The following is a 23,718-nucleotide window of genomic DNA, read 5'->3' as shown; positions in this document are numbered from 1 at the left end:
CTCTTGTTCGTGCACTTTCTATTCTGATTATCCAAATCATATTATTTCTTGTCATAATATTGTTGTTCCAGTACTATGGTATATAACTGTTGTTCTATACAATTATACGTACTACATAGCAACCCTCCCTGATCTTAGCTCACTTCACTTGATTGCTGAGCATTATTATTGTTGCGGTTAACTCTATTTTCTCTCACACTACACCTACTTTCTATCTTTACTCTCACTATATCTCATTATCTAGCCTTGTACATGGGCTCTGTTTTTTTTGGATTGAGCTCGTATTCTTCCTCCCCTCTAACAAGAGTCTTATCTCTCTTTCACCTTTTATAAAAACTGGCCTGCTGGGGGAAAATATCACAGTTAATGCTATAGTTATCCAAAAAGACCTCCTATTTCTTCTCCACTTGCTAGTACTTTAAATTTCATAAAATACTCTCCCACTGTCTTAATCCATTTTTCCTACCCCCTGCCACTGATCGCATACAAGAATAGGTGGGAGCTGTAAACATCAGTATACCTGCTGGAGGAGAAAAACCAACAACAAAGAAACCACCAAAAAGTAAAAATCCAAGTAGAGCAAGAGAGCCCACACAAACAGAAGAAAGGGCAAACCTAGAGGATCCAAACAAGGAGCTCAAAGAGAGCACACTACTGAACCCCACAGAATTCCCACCATAAAAATTCACCCTACAAAGACAGCTAGCTAACCGAAACATCAAAAAGTGAAGAAAAAAAAAAAGACTCACCTAAAATATGGATACGAAAAAAAAAACTGCAATGAAAAGGAAGGGAAGACTCCCCACTAAAAGAGGTAAATGAAATGTAGGTAAATAAACTATCACATACAGTACTCAAAATAATGGTTATAAAGATGGTCAAGAAACTCACAGACAATTACAAGGAAATGAGTGAAAACTACAACTGTATGAAAAAGGAAATGGAAGCTATAAACAAAAACCAGGAAGAATTGAACAATAAAACAGCAGAAATAAAAAACACACTAAAAATAATTACAACCAGGCTGAAAGAAGCAGAGGATCGAATCAGCAAACTGGAGGACGTGGTAGAAAAAAACACCCAGAAAGAGCAAGAAAAAAAAAAGAGACTCAGAAAGAACAAAGAGATGGTAAGAGAACTGCAAGACAACATGAAACATAATAATATCCATATAATACGGATATGAGAGGAAGAAGAAAAAGAGCAAGAGAGAGAAGAGCAAGAACAAATTGTTTGAAAAAGTAATGATGGAAAACTTCCCTATCTGATGAGTGACAAAGTCACACAAATAAAGAAAACACAGAGAGTCCCAATCAAGAGGAATCCAAAGAGGCCCACTTCAAGGTACATAATAATTAAAATGGCAAAATTCCAAGACAAAGAGAGAATCTTGAAGGCAACAAAAAAGAAACAAAGTAATATACAAGGGAGACCAATAAGGCTAGCAACTGACTTATCAATGGAAACGATCCAAGACAGAAGAGAATGGCAAAAAATATTCTAAGTAATGAAAACCAAAGGCCTGCAACCAAGACTACTCTATCCAGCAAAGCTCTCAATTAAAATGGAAGGCCAAATAAGGAGTTTCCAAGACAAAAGTAAACTAAAAGAATACACCTCCACCAAACCACCTCTGCAAGAGATGCTAAAGAAACTGCTTTAAGAAAAGAAAGAAAAAGAGTGAGAAAGAGAGGAACACAGGTATGAAAACATGGCAATGAATAAGTGCCTATCAATAATAATCTTAAACGTACATAGATTAAATGCTCCAAGCAAAAGACATAGAATAGCCGAATGGATAATAAGCATGACCCACACATATGCTGCCTACAAGAGACACACTTCAGAACAAAAGACCTACACAGACTGAAAGTGAAGGACTGGAAACAGATATTCCAAGCAAATGGAAGGGAAAAAAAGCCAGGGTAGCAATACTCATATTGGACAAAATAGACTTCAAAAAAAGAGCCATTAAAAGAGTCCCAGAAGGTCACTTCATAATACTCAAGGGAAGAAACTATCAAGAAGACATAAACATTGTGTGTGTGTGTGTGTGTGTATATATATATATATATATATATATATATATATATATATATACCCAACACAGGAGCACCCAAATATATAAGGAAAATTTTGGAAGACTTCAAAAATGGTATTGAGAGAAACATGATTATAGCAGGGGATTTCAACACCCCATGGTCGCAAATGGATAGATCTTCCAACAAAATATCAACAAAGATACTGTGGCATTGAACAATGTCCTAGATCAAATGAACTTAACTTACACAGAGAAAGCCTTTCATCCCAAGGAAGCACAATACACATTCTTTTCTAATGCACATGGAATATTTTCAAAGATAGACCACATGATAGGACACAAAACAAGCCCCAACAAATTCAAGAAAATTGAAATCGTATCAAGCATTTTCTCTGACCACAAGGGACTAAAACTAGAAGCAAACTTCAAAGAAAAACTCAAAAAATATTCAAACTCATGGAGATTGAATAGCATGCTATTAAACACTGAATTGGTCAAGAATGGAGATCAAGGAAGAAATCAAAAAGTTTCTGGAAACAAATGAAAATGAACTCACAACAACCCAAAACTTATGGGACACAATGAAGGTAGTCCCGAGAGGGAAGTTCATAGAGATACAGGCCTACCTAAAAAAGATAGAAACATTTCAAATAAACAACCTAACCTACACCTACAAGGACTCCAAGAACAACAACAAAGACAGCCCAGAGCAAGTAGAAGGAAGAAAATAACCAAGGTCACAATAGAATTAAATAACATAGAGAATAAAGAAACAATTCTAAGCATCACTAAATCCAGAAGCTGGTTCTTTGAAAAGATAAACCAAATTGACAAGCCTGTAAGCAGACACATCAAGAAAAAATGAGAGAGGACCCAAATACACACAATCAGAAATGAAAGAGGAGAGATTACAAATGGAACCACAGAAATACAAAGGACTGTAAGAAATTACTATGAAGAACTACATGGCAAGATATTTGAAAGCCTATCAAATTTTGGGGAAATGGACAAATTTTTAGAAAAATATAATCTTCCAAAATTCAGTGAAGAAGCAGAAAGCTTAAATAGCTGATGAAATTGAAGCATTAATCAAAAAACTCCCGACACATAATATCCCTGGACATAATGGTTTCACAGGAGAATTCTGTAAAGCATTTAAGGTAGAGCTAACCCCTACCCTTGACAGACTATTCCAAAAAAATCCAAGAAGATGGAAGACTCCCAAACTCTTTTTCATGAAGCCAGCATCATCATAATCACCAAACCAGATAAAGACACAACAAAGAAGGAAAACTTCAGGCCACTATCACTGATAAACATAGACATTAAAATCCTCAACAAAATACTGCTGAACTGCATTCAGCGATACATTAAAAAGATCATATACTATGACCAAGTTAGATTCATATTAGAGATGCAAGGATGGTACAATATTCGCAAATCAATAAACATAATTACATCACATAAACAAAACGAAAGGCAAAAATTGTATGATCATAGCAATGGATACAGAAAAAGCACTTGATAAGGTACAGCACCCTTTTATGATTAAAACACTCAGCAACACGTGCATAGACAGAGCATTCCTCAACATATTGAAAGCCATACATGAGAGACATAGAACCAACAACATATTCAATGAGCAAAAACTAAAAACTTTCCCACTAAGATCAGGAACAAGACAAGGATAAGGATGTCTGCTTTCATCACTCCTATTCAACATAATACCGGAAATCCAAGCTACAGCAATCAGACAAGAAAAGGAAATAAAAGGCATCCAAATCAGAAAAGAGGAAACAATACCGTCATTGTTTGCAGATGACATGATAGTGCATAGAGAAAATCCTACACACTCCACCAAAAACTACTCAACCTAACAAGTGAATTTGGCAAAGTGGTGGGATACAAAGTCAATATTCAAAAATCAGGGACTTCCGCCAAGATGGAGGATTAAGGTGGATGTGCCTGCCTCCTCTCACAACCAAGTTTAAGGACAACTAAATATTAGCATCAGAAAACACAACCAGAACACGGAAAACTGAACTTTTCGGAAGTCCGCAAACAGCAAATTCTCCGGCCCGGCCGGTAAGAGGCAAACCGGCGGCGGCGGGTTGAGGAGTTACAAAGGAGAACTCGTTCGACCCGGGCGCGGAACCCAGACGCGCGACTTTTCGGAAGTCCGCAAACAGCAAATTCTCCGGCCCGGCCGGTAAGAGGCAAACCGGCGGCGGCGGGTTGAGGAGTTACAAAGGAGAACTCGTTCGACCCGGGCGCGGGCGCGGAACCCAGACGCGCGAATCCAGACGCACGGGTTCCAAACCCAGGATTGGACCTAGTGAGCAGCCCACCGGGTGAGTGACTGCGGAGGAGTCAGTGGGGAGGCGGTGGCAGCGAGTTGACTGTGGGTGCCCGGTTACGCGCGGGTGAGGGAGTGAGCGGGGACCGGCGGCGGCGCCATTCCCCCCCCCGCTCTGACCACGCCCCCCACATACAGCGTCACAACCCAGCGACCTGGGACTCCAAGGCGCCGCTTCTCTCACTTAAAGGGCCAGAACAGACCAAAAATGTCGCAGGGGGACCTCAAAGTCCCGGAGATAAATCTAAGTGACGAAGAAATAGCAAATCTCTCAGACGCACAGTTTAAAACACTGGTCGTCAGCTTCCTCACAGATCTGGTGGACTATAGCCACAAATTAGAGAAACATATGAAGGCTAAATTAAGGGAAATGAATGGAATTCCACAGGAAACCCATAGAGATGAAAAAAAAACTGGGACTCAACTCAATGGAGTAAACCAGAAGGAAGAAAAAAATGATCAATCAGAAAGGAATGAAGAAATAAGAATTCAGAAAAATGAGGAGAAGCTTAGGAACTTCCAGGACATCTATAAACGCTCCAATATCCGAATTATAGGGGGTACCAGAAGGGGGAAAGACACAACCACCAGTGGAAAAACTATTTGAACAAATAATAAAAGAAAATTTCCCCAATCTGGCAAAGGAAACAGACTTCCAAGAAATCCAAGAAGCCCAGAGAGTACCAAAAAAGTTGGACTCAAGAAGGAACACACCAAGGCATATCATAATTACATTAGCCAAAATTAAAACGAAGGAGAGAATCCTGGAAGCAGCAAGAGCTAAGGGGACAATCACCTACAAAGGAGTCCCCATCAGGCTGTCAGCAGATTTCTCAAAAGAGACCTTACAGGCAAGAAGGGGCTGGAAAGAAATATTCCAAGCCATGAAAACTAAAGACCTACAACCAAGATTGCTCTACCCAGCAAAACTTTCATTTAGAACGGAAGGACAGATAAGGTGCTTCTCAGATAAGACCAAATTCAAGGAGTTCATCATCACCAAGCCCTTATTATATGAAATGTTAAAGGGACTTATCTAAGAAAAAGAAGGTAAAGAAACATGAACAGTGAAAGGACAACAAGCTCACAGTTATCAACAACCACACCTAAAACGAAAGCAAACTAAAAGGACAGCTAGATCAGGAGTGGAAACATAGAAATAAAGAGCTCAAGTAGGGTTAGCAACAGGGGAGTGGGAGTAGAAGACGGGGAGAGAAGGTACAGAAAACAAGTAGCATAGACAGTAGATAGAAAATAGATGGGGGGGCAAGAATAGTATGGGAAATACAGAACCTAAAGGACTTGAGACACATGGACATAAGCTAAAGGGGGGGGTAATCGGGGGGTTGGGGGAGCAGGGTGGAGGGGAATGAAGGGGGGAATAGAACAACTGTAACAGCATAAACAATTCAAAAAAATAAAATAAAAAAAAAATAAATAAATAAAAAAAAACAAAAATCAAAGGCATTTTTGTACACTAACAATGAAACATCAGAAACAGAAATTTAAAAAATCCTATTTGCGATAGCCACAAGAAAAATAAAATACTTGGACTAAACCTAACCAAGAAGGTAAAAGACCTGTACTCAGAAAACTACACAACACTGAAGAAAGAAATTAAGGAAGACACCAACAAATGGAAAAAGATACTGTGTTCATGGAATGGAAGAATTAACATCATCGAAATATCCATACTACACGAAGCAATTTATATATCCAAAGCAATATTAAAGTACCAATGGCATATTTCACAGATAACAGAACAATCACTTCAAGAATTTATATGGAACCATAAACGACCCCTAATAGCCAGAGCAATTTTGAGAAAGAAGAACAAAGTAGGAGGGATCACAATGCCTGATATCAAACTGTATTATAAGGCCACTGTAATCAAAACACTCTGATGCAGGCATAAGAACAGACACATGGACCAATGGAACATAACAGAAAGCCCAGAAATAGACCCAGGTCTCTACAGTCAATTAATATTTGACAAAGGGCGCAGCAGCATAAAATGAATCAAAAACAGCCTCTTCAACAAATGGTGTTTGGGAAACCTAGATAGCTACATGAAAAAAGTGAAATTTGATCACCAATTTATACCATACACAAAAATAAATTCAAGGTGGACAAAAGACTTAAACATAAGCTGAGACAGTATAAAAGTCCTAGAGGAGAACATAGGAAAATCTCAGATATTCCACACAGCAATATTTTCACCAATATGTCCCCTTAGAGCAGGGGGACATAAAGGAAAGAATAAACAAATGAGATCTTATCAAAATTAAAAGCTTCTGCACAGGTAAAGAAAACAGCATTAAAATGAAAAGAGAACTAACCATATGGGAAGACATATTTGCCAGTGATACCTTAGACAAGGGTTTGATCCCCAAAATATATAAAGAACTTATACAACTCCACTCTAAGAAGACAAGCAACCCAATTAAAAAATGGGTAAAGGACTTGAACAGACACTTCTCTAAGAAGGACATATAGAAGACCCAGAGACACATGAAAAGATGTTCAGTATTGCTAGCTATCAGAGAGATGCAAATTAAAACCATAATGAGATACCACTTCACACAGGTCAGAATGTCCACCATAAACAAAACAAACAAGAAGTGTTGGAGAGGTTGTGGAGAAAAGGGGACCCTCGTGCACTGTTGGTGGGATTGCAGACTGGTACAACCACTCTGGAAAACAGTATGAAATTTCCTCAGAAAACTAAAAATGGACCTGCCTTTTGACCCAGCAATTCCACTGCTAGGATTATATCCTAAGAACCCTGAAACACGAAACCAAAAGAACTTATGCACCCCAATGTTCATAGCAGCACAATTTACAATAGCCAAGTGGTAGAAACAACCTAAGTGTCCATCAGTAAATGAATGGATCAAAAAACTATGGTCCATTTAAACAATGAAATTCTACCAGCAGAAAGAAAGAAGGAGCTCCTACCCTTTGTGACAGGCATGGATGGAACTGGAAAGAATTATGCTGAGTGAAATAAGACAGATGGTTAAAGACAAATACCATGTGACCTCACTTTTAACTGGACCCTAACCAAGAAAACAAACAAGCAAGCAAAATATAACCAAAGACATTGAGATTAAGAACAAACTGACAGTAACCAGAAGGGAGAGGGAAGGGGATGGGGGGGAAGGGTTTGCAGGAACAATTATAAAGGACACATGGACACAAAGAAGGGGACGTGGAAACGGGGGGTGGAGGTGGGGATGGCTGGGATGGTGGGGAGGAGTGGGAGAAAAAGGCAGAAAACTATACTTGAACAACAATAAACTTCAAAAGTATTTAATAAAAATGTTGAGAAGAAATAAACACGATACAAAAGATATAGAGATGAGTTATTTATGATGGATAATTCCCAAAACACTGATAGAGTGTAGCTATTGGTAGGAAAAAATATACAAATATTAAAATAACCATTGAAAATGTAAAGTTTAGAATTTTTGTTAACAACCTGTTTTTTCTTGTGTTGTCATTAATACAATACTAACTATTACAAAGGAAATTTAAAGTAAAAGCGCATATGAAGTAAAGTCACAAATATATTTAAAGGTTACTTTTTTCCCAAGCATCTAAGAAAAGATGTAAGTTGGGAACTTTTAAATGAGGGCAGCTCATTCTGTGAATTCTTATTTAAAACATTAATTTTAGTAACAATTCATAACAGTATGTGGAAAATATGAAATAGAACTAAATTGCTCTAAAATTTAACCAAGGTAGTAAGTTTAAAAGAAATTATATTTAAAACAAGTCCCTTCCTTCCATCAAATGTGTATTATTTCCACCCTGGATGGTGTAGCTCAGTGGATTGAGTGCAGGCTGTGAACCAAAGGGTCAATGGTTCAATCCCCAGTCAGGGCACATGACAGGGTTGTGGGCCAGGTCCCCAGTGGGGGCATGAGAGAGGCAAACACACATTGATGTTTCTCTCCCTCTCTTTCTCCCTACCTTCCCCTCTGTCTAAAATAAATAAATAAAATCTTTAAAAAATGTGTATATCATTTCAAGTTACAAAAATGGTAAAGGTATTATACTTTTGAACCCTTACAAATATCACTATTAAAACCTAAAATTTTTAATTTCAATGATACTAGAAATGGTGATAACAGAGTTCATGCTTGGTTTTAGTGCCATTTTCACATGCAGAAACAGGAACAAACTTTAAGTGTTAAATTAATGGAAAATATACAATCACATTCCAGAAAAAAAAATTCCCCCCAAAAGATAATTGTAGCCAAATAAAAAAATTTTAGAAAAATAAACTATTGTGCTTAACAACAAGGATGTATGTGTTTTCATAAGTATAGGAACAAAAGAGAGACACTGAAAAATTGTGAACTATGATCAGGGGTGTCCAACCTTTTGGTGTCTCTGGGCCACACTGGAAGAGTTGTCTTGGGCCACACAGTGAATACACAAACACTAATGAAAACAAACAAACAAAACCCTCATAATATTTTGTGTAAATTTATAATTTTGTGTTGGATTGCATTCATAGTCATGCTGGGTGGCGTGTTGGACATGCCTGATTGAAGACTTCTTTTTTTTTTAAGATTTTATTTATTTATCTTTAGAGGGGAAGGGAAGGAGAGAGGGAGAGAAATATCAATGTATGGTTGCCTTTCATGCATCCCCTGCTGGGAACTGGCCTGCAGGGAACCAGTCTGCAACCCCAGTATGTGCCCTGACTGGGAATCGAACCGCAACTGTCTGGTTCGCAGGCCTGCGCTCAATCCACTGAGCTACACCAGCTGGGGCCTGATTGAAGACTTCTTTAAGAACTGTTAGTCAGTTTTTTCAATTAGCTGCAATGCCTGGACTGAAAACATACCATGTCCATTAAAATGTGTAAGTTATACAGAAGCAGACAGATTATTTACTTCATCTACTTGCTGCAAGAATAAAAAAAAGATTCAGAGATATTGAGTATCTATAACTGTCTTTTTTCAAAATTGAAATAGAAATATATTTATTTTACTGAACATTGTTTATTAATAGCTATGGTTAATGTCTTTCTTGTTCATTGTTTTATTTCTAGATCCAAGTACAGTGCCTACATACTTTAGGAACTCAACAAGTATTTGCTGAATTGGAGTTTTATATAACAGTAAGATAACCTTCTGTTTAAACTAACATTTAAAGAAGTTGGGGCACAAAAAAATCATGCTGATAAATCCCTGGCCCATATTTTGGCAGGACTTTAGCTTTCTCTTATCTACAGAGACTTGGCTTTTTAACTTTTTTTATTATTGTTCAACATAATTATTCTCACCAAATGCCTGTAGCATAGGAGCAGATGTCATTTCTAACTCTAACTAGATTCCCCATTTAGTCACCTTAGTGAGAGTCGTAATATCACAGGTTAAGAAGAAAAAAAGCACAGAGTTCTATTGAACATGGGAACTTCCACAGAGTGGACCCCAGAAAGTCCTGGGCAGCCCCACCACCACCCCGGGAGGAGCTGCAGCTTGCCCCAGTCACCTTCACTGCAACCATGAGCCTCAAAACCAAGGCCCGACAGCCCCCCACCACCCCCAACCCCAGTGCTGTGAACACCAAGCACATCACCCATCACCACAGGCAGCTGCACAAGGAGCGGGGCAGGGCGACCTCACACTGGCAGGAACAACAACATGGCAACAAAGTTTTGAGGACAGTAAAATGATTTAATGTAACAAAAGATACAGTTTCATCAACACGGATGACACCAAGGAAGATGTATCTGTACACCAGATTGCCAAAAAATAGAATAACCCAAGGAAATATTTTTGCAGTGTAGGAGACGGAAAGATGGGAGTTTGATGTCATCGAAGGAGAAAAAGGTGCATAGGTAGCAAATGTCTCAGGCCCTGGTAGAGTCCCAGTGCAAGGCAGTGAGTATGTATGCAGCAGACCGTAACCATTATAGACACTATCCATGTGGCAGGGGCCCTCCACACAATTACCAGCAGAATTACTAGAATAGTGAGAGTGGGGAAAAGAAGGAGGGACCCAAGAGTGCTCCCAAAGGACAGGCCCAACAGCAGGCCTGGAGGCGATGATTCCCACCTTACTAAATTTAGCAGAGCCCCTTGGGCTTTGACCACAGTATTCCAATTCTCCTGTGCAGGGAAAAGTGATGGAAGGTGCTGACAACCAAGGTGCAGGAGATCAAAGTAGATCAGTGAGACAGAATATGTATCAGGGCTACAGAACACGATTTCGCCTTCCTCCTTGTGAAAGACAGCCTAGAGAGGAGAGCAATGAAGACGACAAGGAAAATCAAGAACATAAAACTCAAGGTCGGCAGCTACCTCAATGTAGGTACTGCTACAACTACAATTACTGACTATGCAGACGCTCAGAAAACCCAAAACCACAAGATGGCAAAGAGACAAAGGCAGCCAATCTACCAGCTGAGAATTAATCTGCTCCCCCAGTTGAGCAGGCCAGGCTGAGTAAATGCCTGCTTTCTATCTCTAGCATCATTCAGTTTTGTCATCCAACAAGAAGAAATGAATATAAAATTCTAGCAATAAGAAATGAACAAAAGATTGGAGCTGAAGACCTTGAATACTTGCTTTTCAAGGCCCATTGGGCCCATTGACCAAATTACTAGAACTACCTACATTATCTATGCAGCATGGCATTTCTATTATTTTTATGTAAGGACATCTCTTTTTGATAATGATCAATGTGCGGGTTTTTTAATTTATAGGTTTTTAAGTTGTTTTATACCTGGTCAAATAGAGATTTTTGAGAACCTCATTTTTCATTTGTAATAAAAGTTCACAACTTAATCTTCTTTCTCTTAAAAAAAAAAGTCAACAAACCCCAAGCACCTGTGAATAAAGGTCTTAAATAATGCAACAAACAAAAACAGAACAAGAGTCGGTATAGCAGATATAGTATAGTAACATGCTAGATACCAAACACTACCAGAGATAGAGGGAAAAAAGGATAAACTGAAGAAAAAAAGTTGGTGGGGGAAGGCCATGAAATTAAAGTCTCCTTGAAATTTAAAACTTAAATATGAAAAAGACTGCAAAAAAGTATTTCACAAATGAAAATGGATAAAGAACACTTCACTACACACATATGTATATGTATGGCTATGAATATGTTATACGTATACACACACATAATACACTGAGGCAACATGGAGCAAATTAGTTAATAATGAAGAGAGGGTTAATAACAATATTAACATGGCATTTATTTCACACTTTACAATTTATATAGTCATCACCTTATTTAATTCTCAATCTTCTAAGAGATAATACTAATCCTACTTTATAAAAAAATTAGATGTGTCTTACCTAAAGAAATGGGACTGAGCACTTAAGTTTTCTAACTCTAAATTCACTACTTTGTCTCAGTGAAAAGGCCACCTTAAAGGAAAAAAAAGTATGCAAAAAAGTCTAGGTCTGCCCTGGCTGGTGTAGCTCAGTGGATGGAGCTCGGGCCTGTGAACTAGACAATCATGGTTCGATTCCCAGTCAGGGCACAGGCCTGGGTTGCAGGCCGGTTCCCAGCAGGAGACGCACGAAAGGCAGCCATACATTGATGTTTCTCTCTCTCTCTTCTTCCCTTCCCCTCTAAAGGTAAATAAATAAAATCTTAAAAAAAAAGTATAGGTCTTTCAAAAACTAATGCTTAAACTATAGAACTGATACAGAAAGAAGCTAATTTGTTAATAATAAGATTTAAAAATAAACAGAAGTTATGACTTACCCATTGAGTCTACCTTCTCTCTATTTGATTTGCTTTGTGGTAATTTCTCAGCATTCAGTGCCTGAAATTTGTGCCTGGACCATTGTGTGAGATGGTCAATCATGGAGAACACAGTCTGTGTACTAAGTTGACACAGATCAGATGCACTGTCTTGGGTACTTATGTTATGCTGATCATCATGCTTTACAACTGCCATAATTTCTTCATAAACCTGAGAAGAAATCATTTTATGGTTAATAATATGTCTACATAATATACTAGTATCTAATATGTGAGACTAACCATTCTATGGCAAAAATTTTCAAAAGAAAAAAAACTCACTATAGATAACAATAAGTTATCTTTCTTATCTATAGTTCAGCCAATAAAAGGTTATCCTAAAAAATCTACTATAAAAGTCATAAATGTAAATATAAAAATATTTTTAAATTCTTCTGTATCAGTGATTTTTAACTCGTGTGCTATAGCACACTGATGCGTTACAAGAATTTTTAAAACATGCAATACTTGACTATTTAGTCAGGGGCACTGATCTCTTTCCCCTTAGACTGTCTAATAAAATATGGTAACAGTCAATACAATATCTATCCAGTGTGAATGAATCAAAATTGTATCAAGCCCTAGCTACTGTAGCTCAGTGGATTGAGAGTTGGCCTGTGAAACAAGAGGTCATCAGTTTGATTCCAGTCAGGGCACATGTTTGCATTGGGGGTTGGGTCCCCAGTGAGAGGCAAACAAATTGATGCATCTCTGGCACACTGACATTTCTCTCTCCTTCTCCCGCCCTTCCCCTCTCTAAAAGTAAATAAATAAAGTCTTCCAAAGTTTTTCTGTTTTTTGGTCAGATTGACAAAAAATATATTTTTTGCCTGGCTGGTGTAGCTCAGTGGATTGAGTGAAGGCCTGAGAACCAGACAGTCACGGTTCGATTCCCAGTCAGGGCACATGCCTGGGTTGTAGGCAGGTTCCCTGCAGGCCAGTTCCCAGCAGGGGACACATGAAAGGCAACCATACATTGATGTTTCTCTCCCTCTCTCCTTCCCTTCCCCTCTAAACATAAATAAATAAAATCTAAAAATATATATATATATGTATATACATATATATATTTTTGGTGTGTTGTAGAATTTTAGTAATTAGTTTATGTATGAGATAAAAAAGGTTGAAAATTACTGTTCTAGATTATTCACTAAATTATAATGAAACTATTAACTAAAGAGCAAAAAAACTTGAAACAATATTTCAGAGTAACCACAAAATCAATTTCAAAGTAATTGAAGGGCTAAATGTAAAATCAACAGGATTTTTTTTAATGTAGGAAATGATGTTCAAGACATCGGATTAAGAGAAGGCATCAAATAAAAGGCCTAAAATTCAAAAGTTATAAGAGATTAATAAATTTGGTATTTACATATAAAATTTCTCCATGGTAAAAGATATAAACAAAGGTTAAAAAGAAAACCACTAGCTAGGAAAGATTTTTGCAAGATATGACTGACACAAATTGTTATCCAGAGTATATACATAAGTCCTACCAATTAATTAAAAAGGACACACACACACCCCCCAAATAAGTAATAGACATGAACAGATAATTTATAGAAAAGTAAAGCAAACAGCCAATGAACAAAAATACTGGGAATAATAAAAACAAATTAAAAAATAAGCTTTTTTTTACCCATCATATTGGCTAAAATTTTTTTAAAAGACTTTATTTATTTTCAGCAAGATGAAAAGTGGGGTGAAAGAGAGGGAAATATCGATGTGTGAGAGAAACATCAACCGGTTGCCTCTCATATATACCCAACCAGCGAACTGGCCTACAACCCAGGTACATGCCCTGACCGGGAATTGAACTGATGACCCCTTGGTTTGCAGGCCAGTGCTCATTCCACTGAGCCACACCAGCCAGGGCATTTTGCCTAAAATTTAAATGTTTGAAAGTATCAATTACTAGCAAGTACATGGGAAATGGATTGCCGTATGAACTGCTGGCAGAACTATATTATCAGTATGAACATTTTAGAGTCTCTAATAAAAATGTAAATGTACATACCATACATAAGAATAGCCATGATGCTCACCATAGCATTGTTTGTTTGTAAAAGCAAAATATTGGAAATAATCATTATTATCATGGGAATAGTTAAATAAATTATGGTACAATTATTAAGTGAAATTATATGATGAAGCACTGATAAAACAAAGGGTAATACACTGTTGCTCTTAATTTATAAAAGAAAGCAAGTTGCAAAACAATACCTACAACAGGATATCATCATAAAAAAAAAGGCCAATTGCATTTAAAAAAAGCCCTGAAAAAATATATATCAAATTAATAACAGTAATGATCTCTGAGGATATAGGATTAGGACAGTAGTCAAAGAGTACACTTTGAACTATTTGCATAGTTTGAATTTTTACATTAAGAACATACTAATATGCTACTTATACTATTAAGAACAATAATTTTTTAATGTATGTATATGGTTAAAAGAATAAAACTTAAAAACACTATCAATCGTTTCTTATGTATCCTTCTCAAAAGTTCTGTACATCTTTGAGCACATATAATATACTTTCTAATTTTCTGCACTAAGCATTATGTAATTTTTTATTAAACAAAAGACTACAGAGGATATTATAAGTCTTTAGACACGTACATACATAGCACTGATCTACATTTCCTACTAATATGTAGCCGTTCTAATACACTGGACAAATGTACAAAGAGAACCCAAGTAAAATGATCTCTCACCTCCTGCTGATCTTCTTGACTACCTCCCAACAAGACATACACTAGAATATGTGGGAGAAGATAGATGGTCACCTTGAAATCATGCTTCATCATAATGCTACAGCAAGTGAAGATTTTACTGGCAAGATCATGCCGAACCTGTAAACTCAAATGGTTGAGAGAGAGTGAGTGTTTTATACATCTTATTCTTCAATTAATGTCAAAGAAAAACATGGGAGATTATTTATTAGTGCAGAGTGGGTATCCTCTTACAGAGCAAAGCATGTGTACTCAAGCAGGGAAGATTTCACATCAGCACCTCTCTTGTAACTCTAAACACCCCGAAGTGCCTGAACTACTAGATCTCTATAAGACAATATAGCTACCTGGGCTGCCAACTACCTCAGCATCAATGGACTTCCCCATGTATAATTCACTTTTTAAAAATATATTGTACTGATTAGGCTATTACAATTTTCCCAATTTTCCCCCCTTTGCCTTCCTCCACTCTGTACCCCTCCCTCAAGCCATCACCCCACCACCATTCATGTCCATGGATCATATGGGTAAGATCTTTAGCTACTCGATTTCCTATATTGTACTTTACATCCCCACGGTTATTCCATAACTACCTTTGTATTTCTTAATCCCCTCACCTCTTTACACATTCCCCATCACCCCCTCCCATCAGACAACCCTTAGAACACCCTCTGTATCCATCATTCTGTATCTATTTGCTTAGTTTATTTTCCAGATTCAATTGTTAATAGATATGTACTTATTACCATTTTACTGTTCATAGTTTTGATATTCTTTTTTTAATATGTCCCTTTAACATTGCATATAATAATGATTTGGTGATGATTAACTCCTTTAGTTTTTTTCTTGTCTGGGAAGCTCTTTGTCTGCCCTTATATTCTAAATGATAGCTTTGCTGGGTAGAGGAAGCTTGGCTGTAGGTCCCTGCTTTTCATCACTTGGAATACTTCTTGCCAATCTCTTCTAGCCTGCAGTTTCTTTTGAGAAATCAGCCAACAGTCTTGTGGGAAGTCCCCTGTATGTAACTAACTCATTTTCTCTTGCTGCTTTAAGATCCTTGCTTTATCTTTAACCTCTGGCATTTTAATTATGATGTGTCTTAGAGTGGGCCTCTTTGCATCCATCTTGTTTGGGACTCTCTGTGCTTCCTGGACTTGCATGTCTGTTTCCTTCACCAAATTAGACAGAAGTTTCTTTCATTATTTTTTCAAGTAGATTTTCAATTTCTTGCTCTTTCTCTTCTCCTTCTGGCACCCCCATAAGGCAAATGTTGGACCTCTTAAAGTTGTCCCAGAGGGTGTTTCTAGTATCCTCATTTGTTTTTTTCTTCTTGTTCTTCTGATTGTTTTTTGCTTCCTTATGTTCCAAATTATTTATTAGATTCTCAGCTTCATCCCCTCTACTGTTGTTTCCCTGTAAATTGTTCTTTATTTCAATTAGTGTATCCTTTGTTTCTAACTGGATCTTGTTTATACTGTTGAGGTCCCCACTAGGTTCCTTGAGTATTATCATAAAGTGTTTTGAACTCAACATTTGATAGACTGCTTATCTCCATTTTGTTTAGTTCTTTTCCTGGAATTTTAATGTCATAAATTTGGGCCATGTTTCTTTGTCTCTGCATTTTGTCAGCCTCCCCGTTTGTTCCTATGTATCGGGTAGAGTGCTATGACTCCATGTCTTGGTAGTGTGACCTAATGTAATACGCGTCCTGCAGGGTCCAGGAGTACAGCCACCCCTATCACCCAAGCTGGGTACTCAAGGTGCACCCTTTGTGTTTGCTGAGCACACCCTCCTCTTGTAGTTCAGCAATAATTGGTGTTGGCAGTCAATGGGAGGGATTTACCCAAGCAAGTTGGCTGCAAGGACTGGCTGGGACCACTGACCACCAACCTCCCTGCTGTGTGCAGGCTCAGCTGTGCCGGGTAAGGTGGTGGTGATCCAATGTGGTCTGTAACTGTCCACTAGGTGTGCAGGACCTGGAATTTCCTTGGTGCAGCTGGCCAAGGTCCGGCCCCTCTTGTGTTCTGCCCTGGGCCACCCTGCATGAGCAATATGGCAATCTAAGAAAGCTGCTACTTGTGCTAAGGATGGAGATCCCCAGGCAAAGACAAGCTGTGAATCTAGGCTGGCTGCTGCTAGTGCCAGGCCTGGGGCCACTTAGCAAGAAGTATGGGGGCTAGGGGCTCACTAAGACCTGCTGTAGCTTGTTTGATAGATTTTAGGAAGTTATAAAGCATGAGCCAAGACCAGCCATTCGTATGAAAAAGTCATGTTTTGGATAGGCCCATAAGTTGGGTTGGTCAGAGTCCCAGGGGATCTCCAGGGTGGGCAAATAGTGTTAGCCAGGTTGATGGAGTTAGATATGGCACCCTCCTCCTGGCTCTGTGGTTCTCTGGAGAGAGTATTCAGAAAAGGGACAATGGCCTCTGCCTGCCTTTCTGTCTGGGAGAAAGCTGCCCCTTAGTTCCTAGCTTGAAGCCAGACACTTCAGTTCCTCCCTGTATGCCACTGGTGCCACTTACTAAGGAAGTGAGTCTGAATACGTCTATGTATGGGTTCTTTAAGGGGAACTTTCTGGAACTCCAGAAGTTTCCTCTACCGACTCAGTCCCCATTGGATTTTGCAGCCAGAAGTTATGGAAGTTATCTTCGCACAGGGTCTGTGGTATGGCAGGCCTGGTGTAGAACTGGGAGTCCTTGCTCCCAAGATATCCCTCCTAAATTTTTATCTACCACGTGGAAATGGGACCAGCCCATTCCACGTCTCTACCCCTCCTATCAGTCTGGATAGATGCAGTTTCTTTAATTTCATTGTTGTCAGACTTCCATTCAACTCAATTTCTGATGGTTCTGAGTGATGGCTGTTGTATATATTAGCTGTAATTTTGATATGGTGTGTGAAGAGGGGAGCTGTGTTTACCTACGCTGCATCTTGACTGGAAGTCTGAATGAATTTCTGCAGTTCATTATTTTTTTTTAATGTGTGACCTAGAATTTTTTAAAATTATTTTATTGTTGTTCAGTTACAGTTGTCTGCATTTACCCACCACCATTATCCCCCACCCCAGCCAAACCCACCTCCCTCCCTTGTTTCCACCCCACCTTGGTTTTCTCCATGTGTCCTTTATAGTTGTTCCTGAAAACGCTTCCCTGCAGTTAATTTTTTAATGCACCATGTTTTGTTACAAATTAACGTCCCTAATTACAGAATATTTTACTTAGCTAACATTAGATTTATTGTGTTAATTCCCTGAGCACATAGATGAATAAAGTAACCAAAAAGTATGCTCTGGGCCAGCATATTAAACATAAGGGTAAAATATTTTAGTAAGTAATAAATGATGATTACAGGAAAAAAATAAATAGAAAATTAAATTACTTGGTGTTAGAGTCAAATTTTATTAATATGACCTTACATTTAATTTACCCACATTAGTGTTCTCCTATAAAATTTTAAAGGCTTTCCTTCCTCAAATTTATGTGTGACACTTAAAAAAAACCCTGGCTGATATGGCTCAATGGATTGAGCACCTGCCTGTGAACCAAAAGGTCATCAGTTTGATTCCCAATCAGGGCACATGCCCGGGTTATAGGAGAGGTCCCTGGTGGGGTTGCTCATTAGGCAACCACACACTGATGTTCTCTCCCTCTCTTTCTTCCTTCCTTCCCCTCTCTTAAAAAATAAATAAAATCTTAAAAAAACTAAAAATATTCCAGAGCTGAAATAATTATGTTCTACATTTTACATATTACATTTTCAATGTTTATTTCAAAATGAAAGAAACTTTATTAAAACTGCCTAATATGAACAATTATATTTTAACACATTAACAGAAATATGATTTTTAAGTTATGAATTTGAAATATTCATTTAAAATATTTTCTTAGAACACAGAGTATCTTTTTGTCTGTAGGTATGTAGAAATTCATCACATTAGAAAAACATCAGAAATATACCTCTATTTTTTTCATGAAATTTCACTTTTTAAAAAAATCTTTATTTTTATTTTGGAGCAAGTTCAGATCATATACTTCTTTTAGAAGTAACCACTATATCTTAAATCATGTAATACATGCTGATAAAGCATTAAATTCCTTTTAAACAGTATTTTACAACTTAAAAAGAACAGAAATAATGTAATAGACATTTTACAAACATATGAAGACATAGTAATTTGATAAAATAATTAACCTTTTTACTCAGAATCTGTTAGTAGCAACAGAGAAATTATTACCTCTTATTAGTACATATTTTCTAAAAAATTCTATCATTATCACAACAAATATTTCAATGCCTTCTGTGTGTAATATGCATTCAGATAGATATTCTCATTGCCTTTAGAATTTCTACCAGGTAACAAATTCTGAAGAAAATTCTCTCACCTTTGTTATAAGATAACCTGCCCAAGATGCTGACCATTCTGCAAAGTTATTACCTAATTTACTTAAGTAAATTGGCTTCTTCACTCCAGACCAATCTGTTGACTTCTGAGAACTCTTATATCTGTAATTTTGAAAATTTGTATATTAAATATATATAATTATATATCCACCTGTTAAGCTCTTTAATAAAAACATCTTAAGAAACATCAACTATTACTGACTACCCCACTACTGCTTTGCCTTTAATGAAATCTAGTTAAAGATACTACTTTTCCTATATTCTTTCTGTTTACAGATTGATTTTAGGGATAGAGGAAAGAAGGAGAGAGAGAGAGGGAGACATCAATTTGCTGCTCCACTTTTATTGATGCATTCACTGTTTGATTCTTGTATGTGCTCTGACTGGGGAATGAACCTGTAACCATGGCATATCAGAATGACACTCTTACCAACCAAGCTACCTGGCCATGGTTCTCCTATATTCTTCTTAATGGTGGGGTGGAAGGTCATTCTTAAAACATGCCAAGTACTTCAAAGGATTCTAATGTGCCTCCTCTCCCTCAATGTTCCTTTCAGATCCTTTGAAATCCCTTCTTCTATTCTGTAAGAAAGATCTTTTCCTTTAAGCTTCAAGCCACCCATGTACACTACTCTCTACTCTTCATTAAGGGCATCTACCAAACTCATTCATTACCAAACTCATTAATAACTTTAGTACCTTGCGCAGTGTTTTCTTTCTTCCCCAAACCTCACCATTCTGGATGACTTCATCTAATCAAACTCGAAACTTCTCAATGACTTTCTCATGTACTCCTTTACTAGGACTCCCTTACTAATACAAAGAAACTTTTTCACTTGCAAAATGAACTATTTAAACACCTTACTCTATGGCCAGTTTCCCGAATTTTCAGTTTTTCCGAGTTACTCTAACATACCTGTCCTCTCAATGAGATCTTTTGTCCCTGACCCAGCTAAACTAACCTTATCTATAATACCTTCCTTTTGTTCCCCTTTCCCTAACCAGCTTGGTTTCCATGGTCCTTTACTTCAAGCACTTTCTTGGTAATAACCTCTATCCACTTCTCTGCCACAATGTTTCTACCAGTTATACTCTTCTGCAAATCCCCCAACCTTGAATCAATCTACTCTATCCAGGCCACTGCACAGGCAACTGAAAATCACTCCACTGCTTATGAGATTAGTACTACTATATATTCTTAATTTTCAACCTCAGTGGACCTTTCTGCTAACCAGAAATTCTTCTAAGCTTTCCTTATTTCCTTACTACCTCTAAGAAAGAGGAACCCCTTATTACCTCTCTCTTCTGTTTTCCAAGATGACTATTTCAAATCATCATTCTCCCCCATATCACCTATACCAACTGCGTTGCTACTTACACCAATAATCTCATTTTCTATACCTTATACTTCCTGGAGAAAAGAAATCACTGCTTTCCATAATCACATCCATAAACATCCATAAATTGAGTTACAGCCATCATTTTATCTTTCCCTATTACAAAAAAAATATTTTACCTTCTCTAGATCTAATCTCCCATTAGGGATATGGCTACCATTCTGGATGCTCCTCAGGGTCTTTATATCAATTACCACTTCTCTTTCATAACTTCAACATGATCCTTTCTATTTGCTCCTCAGCATTAACATTTAAACATGTTCAAGTAGCTCTCACCTTAAAACTGCATGTATAGCATTTTTTGAGGGGAATGGATTCCTTGTCAATCACTAATTAAGGTTAGGAAATGACAAATATAATAAATGAGTATAAACCTATACTCAAGGTCTCTAGCAAACATTACATATTTCACTGTATTCTAAACTTCTCAAAATGGAAAAAATCCAGTAATCTCTCAGTTAACCATCACTATTTTGAATCGTCATGAACGTAATTCTCTCAGGGGTGTCCAACATTTTGGCATCTCTGGGCACTGGAAGAAGAGTTGTCTTGAAGCACACATTAAATATTTAATGCATTACAACATGTAATCACAAAAAAATCTCATAATATTTTAAGTAAATGTATGATTTTGTGGTGGGCCTCATTCATAACTATCCTGGGTTGCATGTGGCCTGCAGGCCACAGGTTAGACACCCCAGGTCTGGATGATTTTACCAAGTTTTATAATTAACTTAGCTAGAAAACTACTAATATTAGGGTATGAGACAGGTTCTACCTGGCCACAACCAAATATTTTTCCAAGAATTATTTTGCTGGCAACTTTGAATTGTAGTCAATCTGTCTAGTTCTAAAAATCAAATCTCTCAAACATAGCCATCCTTTAATCCAAGTTAGTGATTGTACATAAATAGCTCAACTGAAAAAAATTAAAGGAGAATATAGAAGTTTAACTTCAAGGCAGCAAAAACAAAAGTATGCTTTTAGGAAATTCCTTACTTCTCCCAGGCCCTCTGAAGTCCAAACTATAAAAGTGGCCTGTTGATTAATCAGGTATCTTGGTGTTTTACACAAAAGCTTCCAGAGAAACATGGGTCACCTCCATCAATATTGCCTGCTACCAACCTCTTTTTTTTTTATGAAGTGACAACTTCAATGAGCAAATAAATCTCCTAACATCTACCATTGAGAGAACATCTGAAAGGTTCCTTAAAGCTCTCAGATATAAAAGAAGGGTTAGGATTCTCTTGTTTTACTGAGATCACTCTTAGAAATGACCACTTAAATGCTGTACCCTATGAAAGAATAACAAGTAGGCAGACACTGTTGGCTCCTCATGAAAAATTAAACTGAATAGCAAGTAGGCAAAAATGTTAGCTTCTTCTTCGTACGAAATAGGCAAGCAACCCTATCCCTTTCAAAAAAAATCAAGGAATTTATTCAACAAGATGGAATTGAAAAAGCATTGAGTATCAATTAAATATTAGGTACTCTACTAGGTACATTTTAAAATTATCTTCTTTATTTCTAACAATGATTATTCAAGGTAAATAAAACTACCCACATTTTCAAGATGAAAAAATTGAGACTTGGAAATGTTTAGTAACTTGCCCAAGACATCAGAGCTAGCAAATGCAGAGCCAACATTCAAATTTAGATCTATGTGACTCCAAAGGCCATAAACTTTAAACCAGATCACAGAAACTCTTATGCATCTATCTATATAGTCTATAAAATATAAAATACAGTATGAAAAAGTGTGAAATCCTCAAAAAAGAAAAAACAATTTTAACTGTAGAATTTTTTACACATAATAAACTATATCTTTAAATAATGCTGTTAATAAGAAATAAAAATAATGTTTGAAAGGTTTCTAAACATAAAAAGGTACCTAGCAAATAACTATGCAAACTTAAGGGCTTTTATAAAGAATTTTACTACAAGGCTAGGTATGGTTCTAAAGCTCAAAGAAGTAATTTATCCAAGGTCACATATCCAATTAGCAGGGGACCTAGACTACCTAAAATTACAGTCTCTAAAGTAAAAATAATTTAAAATTTATGTGTTTCAATTGGCCTTAACAAAGTTATTAAAATTGGAAAAACGATTTAAAAACGTTTTGTTAAAAATGTTTTGAAGAAGAGACAGTTCACATGATGGCAGCAGCAGATCTTCCTAGGTCTACCATGGCTCAGTAAGATGAGCCATGAACCTCAATAACAAGGCTGTGAAGACGAGAAAAGACGTGAAGAGAATTCAAGTTTTGGTTACCTGAAAACTTGACAGGGACGTTGGCAGACTGAAGTCAAGAAAGGTGACTGAAAGATACACTGATGAAAAACCAAAGACGTGCACAACAACAGCTTAAAAAAATTCATGCCATGATGAAACCTGATATAGTACCTAAATCTGCTCCCAGTGATGGTATCAATTTTGAAAAAACCTGCAAAGATCCTGACTCTGAGACTAAAAGAGCAACTTCCAGATTAGCAATGCACCCTCTTATGAAGAAAAAAAGTAGATATGTCAAAAGTTGCTGTCAAAGCCTTTAAAGATTCTGCAAGACACAATGACACTGAAATTAAGTCATCAAAGAGTATTTCAGAAGAAAATCATCCCAAGTACAACTCATGCCATTAAGTTACAGCATAAAGGACCTACCATCAGTGAGCAAAAAGACAAAGAAACCAAATTATTGGCAAAGAAACCCTTAAACGTTGAAAAGAAAAAATAGCCAAGACGACACATGGACCCAAAACAGTAGATATTCCAAATTCTCCATCAAAGCCTTCTGAAAAGAATTCCATAGTTCCCTCTGAACCCCAGAAAACATCTCCTGACCCAAAAATAAAAACATTATGTCAGACCAAAAAAAAAAAGCAAGAGTCCAATAGCTTACTCGGTACTAACAGTGATGGAGAAGAATTACTTGAAGAAAAGGAATATTTTGATGACAGCATAGAACAAAGGTTTACACACACTTCCATACCTGAGGATAGCGACAGTG

General features: G+C 37.2%; 1 protein-coding gene and 1 pseudogene across 1 annotated transcript in view; one reads left to right on the top strand and one right to left on the bottom strand.

Moving 5' to 3' along the window:
* ATR (ATR serine/threonine kinase) overlaps positions 1–23,718 on the bottom strand; it is a 129,796-nt gene that overhangs the window by 43,733 nt on the left and 62,345 nt on the right. The window contains exons 25-27 of the mRNA XM_037167453.2: positions 19,296–19,416; positions 14,896–15,033; positions 12,138–12,348 (exon numbers count right to left, since the gene is read on the bottom strand). Of these exons, the coding sequence (XP_037023348.2) occupies positions 12,138–12,348; positions 14,896–15,033; positions 19,296–19,416 (470 nt within the window). The remainder of the gene's footprint in view (positions 1–12,137; positions 12,349–14,895; positions 15,034–19,295; positions 19,417–23,718) is intronic.
* Positions 8,266–11,129, top strand: LOC119065455 (Y-box-binding protein 1-like; annotated as a pseudogene).

The sequence above is a fragment of the Artibeus jamaicensis genome, unplaced genomic scaffold, assembly GCF_021234435.1.
Source record: "Artibeus jamaicensis isolate MK-2021 breed Jamaican fruit bat unplaced genomic scaffold, CSHL_Jam_final contig_793, whole genome shotgun sequence".
Taxonomy (NCBI): Eukaryota; Metazoa; Chordata; class Mammalia; order Chiroptera; family Phyllostomidae; genus Artibeus; species Artibeus jamaicensis.
The sequence above is the reverse complement of the archived record's forward strand: the minus strand, read 5'-3'. Positions and strand labels throughout refer to the sequence as shown.